At 36.7% G+C, this 12,344-nt stretch overlaps 1 protein-coding gene across 1 annotated transcript; it reads left to right on the forward strand.

The window, feature by feature from the left end:
- Nucleotides 1-261: 261 nt before the first annotated feature.
- On the forward strand, nucleotides 262-10,748 carry LIN7C (lin-7 homolog C, crumbs cell polarity complex component). Its single transcript, XM_005890666.3, has 5 exons — nucleotides 262-332; nucleotides 3,433-3,551; nucleotides 3,806-3,877; nucleotides 5,890-6,099; nucleotides 6,870-10,748. Exons 1-5 carry the CDS (start codon nucleotides 296-298, stop codon nucleotides 7,023-7,025), a joined length of 594 nt encoding a protein of 197 aa, XP_005890728.1. The 5' UTR covers nucleotides 262-295; the 3' UTR covers nucleotides 7,026-10,748.
- Nucleotides 10,749-12,344: the final 1,596 nt, after the last annotated feature.

The following is a 12,344-nucleotide window of genomic DNA, read 5'->3' on the forward strand; positions in this document are numbered from 1 at the left end:
GGGTTCCAAGGGAAAAGAATATGGCTCGAATCCCAGGAATGGGGCAAGAGTCGGGAAAGGGACTCTTTTAAACTATACCTGGCCGAGAGATTTCAAAATCTTAAGACTGCTGAAGTGCAGCACAAGACTGTCCTCGGAAGCCCACGACCCATACACTCTACCTCGGGAAGACTCACGAGGTCCAGAGCCACCTCTCGCGCTCTCGCGATACCTGCTCCCGGCTCCGCTAGGCCCCGCCCCTCCACCGCAGCCCCTCTGCCGTCACTTCCTGTGGGTCTGCAGGCAGAGGGAGAAGATGGCGGCCTTGGGGGAGCCCGTGCGACTGGAGAGGGGTGAGTGGGGCCGAGCCTGGGACCGACGTGGGCGGAGGAGGTAGGGGAGTGCCTTGTCGTCCAAGGGGGCGAGTGGGCCAAGCTCCGAGACCCCGAACCAGGCTTTCCCTCGCGCTGGCGCCTGTGGCCACCGATGTCGATGCGCCGGGCCCGGGGAGGGGGCTTGACGCTCTTGACTGATCCTGAGACCCCTTCTGTGCTCACACGGACTATCCCGGAGCACAGCATAGTTTACCACCACCTGTCTGCATTCGCAGACACACGCTGTACACGCGCTCCCTGGGTGGGCACGGCCTACTTTGCGTTCAGAGACGTGTCAAGCTGAGCAAATATCCCACGCCCAGTTCGGACAGGCTACACGCCCTGCCCGTATTGACGCGTTCATACACAGTGTTCCCGCCTTTACTCACCCAGCCTTGACACGCAGCGCGTTCCCACCAAACCCCCTCTCATTTATGCACAAATGCCATCATTACTTCCACCACAACCTCGCTTGTATACGTACTGGGGATATTTCCTGCCTGTGGTGCCCCTCCCGGGTACGGGGAAGGTGCTTTATAAACAATCCTTCTGCTGTGGTTCTGGAAAGAAGGTTGCATAACTAGAAGGAATAGTGATTGTAAATTACGGTAAAGTGCAGCATTATTCTTCATCACAAATCCTGTGATTGCTAACTGGTTGATTGCTTCCTTTTTAGAGCTGTCAAGGAAAATAAAACCTGTTCGCTAAGTAATTAAAAACCGAAAAGCCAGTGAAGTAAAAGACTATGAGCCTAAAAGCGTACTGTTGCAGTTTTTTAGCATTCCACTATTCCCCAAATTCTTTATTTCATATAATTTCAAGTATAATTTTGACACACCTGTATTAGAAATCATCAGTAAGAGTCAAAAAGTAAAACTAGACATTTTGAGTACTAGTAGTAAACAAAGTATAAGATGGAGATTGACAGTATCTTTAAATATTAACATTTGCATTTACAGTCTGAATATTTAAGTAGCTTCTGCTCTAAGAAGGGATACATTTTTAGAATTGAATTTTGGAGTCTTTCCTCATACCTTTACACAGACCCATGCACATTTAACATTATTTATTCCTTGTGGTATTCACTATTTGTAAGTCTCTTTACAAGTAATGTTTTCCTCCAGCCCACCAGACCATTAATTAAAGTATCATTTTGACAGAGCAGCAGCTTACTCTGGGAAGATTTGCTAAGTTAGGCCTAAGCCTGTGACATGTTCTTCCAAGCACAATGACACTGTGCTTTGTAGATGGAAACAGATTTGTCTGGTGTTAACTGAAGTAGGTGTTTTTCTTTGGAAACTAGTTGTAGAATTCTAACATGTTGGCAGTCTTTTGTATTGTTAAGTGCAGTACAAAGTGTGAAGCTTCACCTCTGGCATTTAGTTTTGGTAGTCATGGCTTTTTGTTTTTTCCTGTTTCAGAGTTCATTTCAGTTCCACAGTAAGAGTGCTCAGAACCTGAGGATAAGCTATTAGTGGATGTCATTTAGCAGGATAAGAAAGATTACATCCACTCTGATTCTTAGCATTCTGTTTAACAGATTCTATTAAGAAACTCTCCCAGCAATCCTATAGTATAAAATTAGTTCATATGATCAAGATCCTGAATGCCTTCAAAGACATTGAAACAAGATTTAGTGGAACACATTTGAGAACATACTGGGTACAGTTTAGGTTCGGTAAAGGATATTTTACTTTTTCAATTTTTTGTTAGTTGGAAATTTTCATATAGCTTGTATATTATAATTTTGTAGGTCAGAATATTTGATGAACCAGCACTCCCCATTCACCAGCTATTCTGATGGTGGGAGATGAGAATGGGGAAAGTTTTTTTCCCCTGCATTGGATTAACATCAGTTTAAGCTTCTATTACCTGAAATTGAAAAATCTACTTCTTTCTTCACTGCATTTATTCCCAATTTTCCAGCTGCAAACAAAGACAGCCATACTGGTTCTATAAAGAGAAAAGTTCAATCCTTTAGTATAATAGGAAATTTGGAATTTCTTCCACTTAAGACAAGAGGAGGGAAGGAACTTTAGAATAAGTACTCTAGTCCCCTGTGGTTAAAAAAATCAGGGGAGAAATAGTATGAAACATGACTGAATCTTGTAAAAGTTTCTTAATTTGTAAATCACTTCCTGATACTTCCCAATGAGAACTGCCTAACAGACTTAATATATTTCTATAAAAGTGTAGAACATCTTAATGTTTCTTATTAATTGGTGCTAATGTAACATTACATTTATGCTTGCCACATGCCAGGCTCTTACCATGTTTTTTTTTTGATTGGTCATGTAATTCTTATAAAGGAGATACTGTTATTTCCATTTTATAGTGGAAAACAGACACAAGGAGTTTAAGGTTACTTGCCCAAGATCACCCAGCTGTTACTGATACCAGACTCACAAACTAATTGCTTTGTATTTTGTAAACATGTATTTGACTGAGCTTGTCTTAATTAAAACACTGTGTGATGATCCTAAGTTGAAAGCAGACCAGTTAATTTTACTCATTTGTATCGTTGTTTTAAATTGCTGTTCCTGCCAGTAACTAACTGCACATGTTACTGAAGAGTTTTTGTATGTACATATACATTAAGTTTTCTTTTGGGAAATAGTGACTTCGTTAGCACATGGCGTTTTATACTGCTCAGCACTTTGGTTACTAATGATGGTAGGTAAATTTTTATTGACTAAGTAGCTTCTGATAATGCTGTCAGCTTTTCTCAAGTACTACAGTCTTCATGTGTCTGTCACATTTGAGCTCCAGTTCTTTCCTGTGATGTTTAGGACTTTATATTTGTTTTCCTGTGTCTCTTAAAGATACGGTTTTTCAGATTTTATGCATGTTCAACATCAGTTTTTCTTCCTAATCTGCTGTGAAATTTAATGTTCTTCTCAGGCTTTACATTCCCACCCTCCATACATGAACCCCCCCACACGCAAGTTCATACTCTTAGGCTTTTTTTTCCTCTGTGTTCTATATATTTCTTGTTAGCCATTGAGGAATAAATCCTAAATGCTGCACTGTTACAGAGGCATTTAGAGAAAATTATCTATTGGTGTGTGTTTAACTCTAGATATTTGTAGAGCAATTGAATTGTTGGAAAAACTGCAAAGAAGTGGCGAGGTACCACCACAGAAACTTCAGGCTCTACAAAGAGTCCTTCAGAGTGAATTCTGCAATGCTGTAAGAGAGGTAAGTAAATGGGATTAAAGTTGACAATAAACTTGTGTTATTTAGGGTAAGATAACATTCTCAAATTTGGGTTTGTAGTTTCTTAAAGTTAACTTTAGAACCCACCCCTCTCATTTTTGGAATTTCTAACAAAAAAACATGGTACAAAGATGCATAACTTTTTCTGAAATTTTGACACATTCATTAACTTTAAAAAGAACTCAAGCGTGTTATACTTTGAGATTTAACATCACAGTGATAACTGGGTTTTGCAGGTATATGAACATGTCTACGAGACTGTGGACATCAGTAGCAGTCCTGAAGTGAGAGCTAATGCAACTGCAAAGGTACATTTTTTTCATTTACTGAAAGTGAGAGGATGCATCACATATTAGAGATTTAAAATGTGAAGTTATTAGTTTCATAATACTAATTTTAAAAACTAACAAATAGTACCTTTCAAGTTACACTAAACTTGATTACTGAAAAGTAGGACTTTTTAATTGGCTTTACAAAACATATTTTATGCAGTCTAGATGATACATTAAAATATATTTACACACAAATAACATATATAATATGTGGTTGCTGTAAGTAATATATATATCATTATGTAAATATTCATCAAAATTCTGAGGTATGGATTATTAGTCTTATTTTATTGGTGAGGAAGCATCAAATTAGATTACTTGCTTCAAATCACACAAATAGTAAATGGTAGATCTGAGGTACTCCCCTATGTTGCCATTCACTTTCTCCTTAACCTTAACTCTGCAAATAGGAGGTTACCTCCTCAGAGCTACAGGTGGCAGGTTTTATATATTTTTCTGTACCAGTGTTTTCCTCAAATAATTCAAGCATTGGTCTCTGTTCATCATATGTGGTGGTGATGGTTCAGTCACTAAGTTGTGTCTGACTCTTTACAACCCCACGGATTACAGCATACCAGGCTTCTCTGTCCTCCTCTATCTCTCGGAGTTTACTCAGATTCATGTCCTTTGAAGCGATGATGCTCTCTAGTCATCTCATCGTACGTGGGTTAGAATAAGTTACTGTTAGTAGTAAGTGGCTTAGACTGAAACTAGTCATTAGCAGGTAACTATTCATTGATAGTTAACTGGTTCACAAAAGGCAATATTGGATTCTCTGTTGAGTCATGTGGGTATTGTTTGACAGAGTGGGAAAAAACAATTAAAACTTGGGTTTAATTCCTGACTTTCACAGCCTCCTGAACTTCTGAACCTTAGTTCCTTTATCTATAAAGTGAAGCCTCTTTAAGAGCTTAGAGTATTCAGCAAATCTTGATTTTCTCTCTTCCTTCCCCTGTTTCTCATACACCCTGATCTAATACACAAAAAAATAGTACCAGACTACTTAATTACATTTAAAAGCAAAATGAAACCCGAATTCTCAACTTTGTGTTAGAATTCCTCTGAATTAGTCTAAATTTGAAAGATGTGGCTCTGTATGTGTTAATATACAGTGCAAATAGTACAGCAGCCAGAATGCCTGCATAAAAGGACACCTGCCCACGTTCAGGTTACACACGTGGGTGGTGCCACCCCAGATCCCCCGAACATACCAGGCTGACCAGCCCCAAAGTCGGTGGCATGTGAGGAGAGGGGGTTCTCCTTGTTAGTGTGCACAGCATTCATCTTCCTGGCAAGGCCTGCTTGCCAAGCACTGCACAGAAGTTCTGGGCACGGGAAGGACCAGGAGTGACCTGAACAACCTCAGCACTTTCTGCATAATCCCAGAGTAAGCTTTCCAGTCGTCCTCTTAAAAACACCTTCTACTTAGCTTACCTTCACTGTCAGTGAATTTATGGACATTCAGACATCAAAAATACTTCAAAAGTGGTTTTTAATTTGATACTGATTTATAATTATCATCACTGTGATTCCACAGTGATAAGAAAACAGTCTTATGATTTCAGTACCTTTAGATAAACCATGAAATTTTGCTATTTTGTTTCATGTCCCTGGATATGTTTCAGTTGTTTACTGGTTTATAGTCTATGGGAACTTGAATAGAATTTATATTCTGCAATTGTGTGAAAATTGTATAAATCTTAATTATGTTGAATCTGTTCGTAGTGCTTTTCAGGTCTACTATCTCCTACTTTTCTATAATTGTATTAATTTTTGAGAGTTTGATATTGAAACTCCAACAAAAAATTTACTTAAAAAAATATGTAGTGGGACTGTGTGTAACTTGGTTCTGTATTTTTCAAATCTGCTGTAAATGTGTTACCATACCCTCATAATTTAAAAAAAGAGAAGAAGTGGTTTTTAAAAAGGGACATAAGAGTGAAGTAAACAAAGGTCCTATTTTTTAAATATGTGAAATTTTCTTTCAGGCTACTGTTGCTGCATTTGCTGCCAGTGAAGGGCATTCTCATCCTCGAGTTGTTGAGCTGCCAAAAACAGAAGAAGGCCTTGGATTCAATATTATGGGAGGCAAAGAACAAAACTCTCCAATCTATATCTCTCGAATAATTCCAGGTGGAATTGCTGATAGACATGGGGGCCTCAAGCGAGGAGATCAGCTCCTTTCTGTTAATGGAGTGGTAGGGATGCATTTTATTTCTACTTGACCACTTGGGGGTGTATTTGAGTTATAGAAACAGTCGTGCCTGACTCTGTGACCCCATGGACTGCAGCCTGTCATGCTCCTCTGTCCATGGGGATTCTCTAGGCAAGAATACTGGAGTGGGTGGCCATGCCCTCCTCCAGGGGATCTTCCCAACCCAGGGATTGAACCCGGGTCTCCTGCACTGCAGGCAGATTCTTTACCGTCTGAGCCACCAAGAAAGTCAGAAGATGCAGGGAAAGACCAAGCAGCTTTGTAGTTTAGAAATCCCTTGGAAGACTCTTAGGCACTGCTCTTTAGTGGAGTGATACTTTTTGAAGCACTTTGTGTATGTTTTGCTTCTTTCCGATGTAAATTAGCAGTGCTTAGTGTGGTTTTTATGAAGTTATTAAGCTCTTCAGTAGTTAAGGCAGTACATTGAATCGAAAGCCTCTCCTCGGTTTAACTTTATCAAATAGCAATTGCTTGATTTACTTCTGACCTAGTGAAATAATAGGGCATGTAGATTGGTATGCTAGGTATTTGTAACTTAAAAACCAGTTCCTGGACTGCAGACAGAATATGATTTAGCAGATAATTTTACACTAATTAAAATGACAAAGCAAGATTATTTCATAGGTCTATAGTTTGAAATGCCATAACATTAACATTTTTTTACTTGTGTGTGTTTTAAACGTTTTTCATTTTGAGTTACGTACAAAACCTAGATATTAATTGTGTTTGTGTCTGTGATTTGTTTTTTCGTAGAGTGTTGAAGGAGAGCATCATGAAAAAGCTGTAGAGCTGCTGAAAGCAGCGCAGGGAAAGGTTAAATTAGTAGTGCGGTATACACCCAAGGTCTTGGAAGAGATGGAGTCGCGCTTTGAAAAAATGCGATCAGCAAAACGCAGGCAACAGACCTAATGGCCGTTAAAACCTTTATATTCCATTTTGCTTTTAGCTAGAGAAGTTTTACTTGTGACCTACTGATGGCCACAATGCCAGTGATTGTAAAAACAACAACAAACTTCCCGTGAAATCCTCCTTGCCATTTTATAAATACCTATTTTAACATCATTTATGGTTCCAGAGATGCATACACTTTTTTCTGACAAGAATAAGTAAAAAGGTAGTGAGGGCAGTTCTGTCCTGCTGTTTTTACAGGCCTTTTTCAACAAATGCAGATTTTGTCATAAAGTTGTTATAGATTTTTAAAAATGCTTTTTTAATATTAAAATGTACTTTTACATTCTTAAATCTTTTTTTAGGAAAAAAGGTTTTCTTTATTTGCTTATTTAAAAAGAACAGTTCTCCATTCTTTTTCTTTTTAACCTGTAACATTTCTTTATGCTTTTCCAAGAAATTACACATAACAGTCTCAGCAGTTCATTACACTATGAATCCATTGTTAATATCACTGCTGCATTTTGTATTTGAAACACACACACAATATAATTAATGGTAAATTATAACTCAGCACAGTGGAAGTTTTTTACTTTTATTTAAACATAATATATAATGAATATTCGTTTGTACTGATTTATAAAAGTTTTTAAACACTGATACAATCATTGCTAAAATATGTATTCTTTCACAATATTTGAGCAGTGAGGCAAGAGAATGTAATTTGATTGTTTGCATTACTGATTACATCTTTCTGTTTATATTCAACTATATCATAAATTACAAATGCAAAAAAGGTTTAGGTTTCTTTTGCAAATTTTTTAATGCTATTCATTGTTATTTAAATATATCTTATTTTTCATCCTTCCATTCCTAGAGATGAGCCAGTTAGTTTGTGATGGGATATAGCAAAGGAGAAAAAATAATACTTATAACCTCGCCAGCCTCAAGAGTTATAGCTCAATTTAAAAAATTGATACTAAGTAAGAAAAAGATATGTTTTAAGATATATAGAAATTATGATGTGATGCATTTCATAAGAATCTGCATACACTTTGTCAGAATGAGTAAGAACTGATTCACATTAAAGTTGTTATGAGAATTCTGAGATACTTTCATTTGTCCACTGGATGTCACTGTTTTACTGAAAGGCAGCTATTAGTGGATGACTGTGACTGAGGTCTTTCTAAAGGCAGAAATTGAGAGTTAAGGTTCATGTTCAGACATAACATTTGGCTGGCTTTTACAAATTTTAAGTGACAGGTGCTAGAAAGAAAATAATGGATTGAAATATATAAGGACTTTACAATAATTATCAACCCTGTGTAAAGAGTGGGCATTTTGTGACATTCCTTCAGGAAGAATAGAAATGTGTATCTTTTTCTGCATGTTTGTGAGCACTGTGAGTCTTAAAAAGATTATTCCAGTTTTCAGTGATTTCAGAATAAAAGTCAATCAGCATTGTTATTTATCTTTTAGGTATTGAACACTGGATTGCATGGTTGAATGTGTTTTTAGTCCACTACAAAATGTGCTTGTTATTGATAGGATCATGTTGTTGAATTGTATATTTCCAAAATTAATTGATGTTTTTAAAATGTTGAGACCAAAGTAGGGTAGAAGAATTATGGACTTAATTTAAATGTAAAATTATTAGAGGTATTTGTTGTAGAGCTTTATATATTAAAGAGAGGTATTGGTGCATATAAAAACAGTAATATTATTGTTGTGCTTGTATTCTTGCATTACAGGGTAAATAAACCCTGAAGAAATCTTATTTTAGTATTGCTGCAGCTGCAGTAGCTTTTAAGGGTGTGTCAACATTTCATTATAAATTATAGCTTCCTGGTTCAGTATCTCAGCTGTTTCAGAACTTTCAGCCAAGTTAAATCTTTTTTGGTGTTGAAACTTAGTAAGTTGAGTAAGCTATTTTTTGTTTCTTCTACAGTAATCCACAATCTGTTCTTTGTGTGGGTTGGCACTTATTTATAATTTTTAAAATATGGATAGCTTAAAAGAGCCAAATACAGTAGTTTTGCTTGCTCCTGTTGAGCATGAGTAGCAGTAGTTTATTTTCCTTAATGCAGTTTTCATAGTATATCCCAGAATTTTAAATCATGACCATAGGAAAATGCAGTCATTCAGTGGCAAAGATGTATGATAGTGATTTAGTATAGTGAGGAAATGAGGGGAGTTTTCATCTTATAAACGTATGGTTTATGAACATAACTAAGACATAGTAAATAATAGATATTTGATTTGTAAATTATATCTTCCCTCCCCAGTTTCCATTTATTTTTTTGGTATTTCAAAATAAGTTGACTCAGTGATTCTCAACCTTAGCTGCATATTAGAACACCCTGCAGGCCTTCAAAAAAAATGATGACACTTGAGTCTTACCCCATCCAACTAAATTGCAGTCTCTGAGGTGGGGCCAGATGCTTATTTTGTCGAAGCTTTCCAACTGGTTCTAAAGGACACCTAGGGTTGAGGACCACTGTTTCCCCCTTTACGACATGCTCTAATTACACTGGACTCTGGAAATGTCAGAATAATTCAGTTTACAGCTGCTACTAAATGGCTACAAATGTAAGGGTCAGTTATATTTCTTAGTAATCTCTTTAGGAATAAAGGTACTTGGCATTCCTTATTGGGGAAGTAACTACAGCTTAACTTTTTCTTTCTTTTTTTAAATAAAATCTACCAGTAGTATAAATGGAAGTTTTTAATGTCTGTCACCTTTCTGCCCTCTTTGCCTTTAAAACTTTCAAAAATGTCTATTATTTGAGAAAGCATGTTTAAAAATTGTAGATGATATTTAATAATATTTTCATTGATAATTACGAACTGTCTTAATATGGCCATTTTATCCATTAGTATAACACTAGGTTATAGTGGCCTCATTCTTTGGGGTTTGATCATTCAGATGGGTTTTTTTTTTGTTTTTTTTTTTTTAATCGTTGTCTTCCTCTTCTAAATTTTTGAAAGTTACTTTGCTCAAGTACTTAAATAGTTTGGCTCAAGTACTTTGTTTACACTATAAGTGGATATTATAGCATTTAATAGAAGAAATGGCTATGGCTTATCTGAAAAGAATGTCAGCATGACTTGGTGTAGACTTACAAGACTATGTGTTGTGAATATTTTATTATGTGGAATGAGCATTGAAATATCAAGGACTCTGGTAATTGTGTTTCCTGAATAAATGTACGTTTATGAATTTTCTAACATATTTTGTTGTTCCTTCGCTAACAGTCTAGTTTTATACTTTTTATTGTCCAAAATGTCACTAATAGTGTTTCTTCAAAGGTTGTTGTAGTTCTATAATGATGAAATAGTGGAAAAGTGCTCGTTCATTAATTTTCAAGAACTTCCGGACTAATTTGTATATGGATATAGTTTTTAAAAGCATCAATAAACAATATGCTTCTATTTTAAGTTTGAAGTAAAGGAATATAGTAGCCAAAATAGATTTAACACTTTTTCAGTGGGTGACTTCATTTATCAATTCTGATTCTAAGGCTTACTAAATTTGTATTAGTTATATTTTGGTTCTTTGGATTTAAAAAAATATTGATGTAACTACACAATCATTGTGTTTCTGAAACATATATATACAATAACTTAAATGAGGCAAAAGCATACTCAGGTGGTTACTGGAATGAAACTTCAAATTCCTACATTTTGCTTTGCCTTTCCTAAAATATAACTGGAGAGAATAAAGATTCTGTTTTATTATTTCAAGAGGGCTGTCTGGCATGTGATTGAGAGCACAGAATCTAGAGCCTGACAACCCTGATTTGAATTGTAGATTCACCACGACTGTAACCTTCTGTGAGTTACCTTCTGTGGCTTAGTTCCTTCATCTGTCGTGTGTGGTGAGGATGCCTGTAAGTGTCATATCATGATCTGTAAAGCCCTTAGAAAACGGCCTGCATAGTAAGTGCTGTTTATGTTTGCTGTTACTTTTGTGTATGATAGCTTTAGGGTCTTATTAGCTAAAGGGAGACATTGTGGCCAAATAATTAAAATTAGCAAGTTCTTATTTTTTATTTTCGGTTGCTCTAGGTGTTCATTGCTTGCGTGCAGGCTTTATCTAGTTTCCAAGAACAGGGACTGCTCCTGGTTGCAGTGCGCAGGCTTCTCATTTCAGTGGCTTCTCTTGTGGAATGTGGGCTCTAGAGCACTGGCTCAGAAGTTGTGGTGCACGGGCTTAGTTCCTCCTCCGCATGTAGGACCAGGGATCCAAGGACCAGGACCAGGGATCAGGACCAGGACCTGATCAGACCAGGAATCAGGGTGCCAGACCAGGGATCAAACCTGTATGCCCTGCATTAGCATGTGGATTCTTAATCACTGGACCACCAGGGGAGTCCAGCAAGTTCTTATTTTTGATGCCTGGAAGACAGATAACTAACCTTTAAATTATGCTTGAAAGTAAACAAGATTTATAGGAATTTTCAGATTTCATTCTGATCAAAGAAACTCATGGAATTCTGAAATAAAGCGGAGTTTGGGGGATGTAGAGTTGAGGTCACATTCAGAATGAAACTTGTAAGAAAATAAGTCCCAGTAAGAGATTTGTTCAATCAGAAAAACAATTTGTAGGGAGATATGACCTGAAGATAATGGATTGCTGGAATGGGCCTCAGACAACACAAGGCATAATTCACCATAGTGAACTTTTTAAAGGCAGAAAAATACACAGGCAACCAAGGGTGCAGTGAAACACATTGTTAGCCCTCAGTTTCTTCAGAATTTCAGTAGACCAGAATACCGTTTTCTATAAATCTTTAAATTCTGCTTTTGTTCATTATCATTGGTTATTCTGCTTTTAATATGATGAAGTGGTGGCCCAGGTTTTTTTTTACATTTATTTCTTTGTTGGCAAAAAACCGGATGAAATCTTTAGGACTTACTTTATATACAGAGAAAAAAATAAATTCATACAGATTCCATTTGTCAGCTTTATTTTGATTTAAATATATTTTAAAAAGCACAAGCACTTCACACCAAGAAGTTGTGTGTAAGCTCTCCTGATTCTCATCAACTATAGAAAAGTGTGTTTTGGACACAGTCAAGATCTGATTTGGTCCTTTTAAAAGTTTAGGAGAGAAAGCTTGGAAGGATTCTAAGTCTCTCCAGAATTGTTCTAAACAATCAGATTATAAGATTTTGGCCTTTGGTGACACATGAGGTCCCTTTATGTGACAGTAACTGCATTTCATCAGAGAGTATGAAAACTCAAAAGCTCAAACCTTTGTTTTTATTTGGCAAGGAAGTGCGATCTGAAAGCATGAAATAGTCCTGGGAAAAGTTTTTATTTCTGGTATCTCTTAC

This window comes from Bos mutus, chromosome 15 (genome assembly GCF_027580195.1).
Source record: "Bos mutus isolate GX-2022 chromosome 15, NWIPB_WYAK_1.1, whole genome shotgun sequence".
Lineage (NCBI taxonomy): Eukaryota > Metazoa > Chordata > Mammalia > Artiodactyla > Bovidae > Bos > Bos mutus.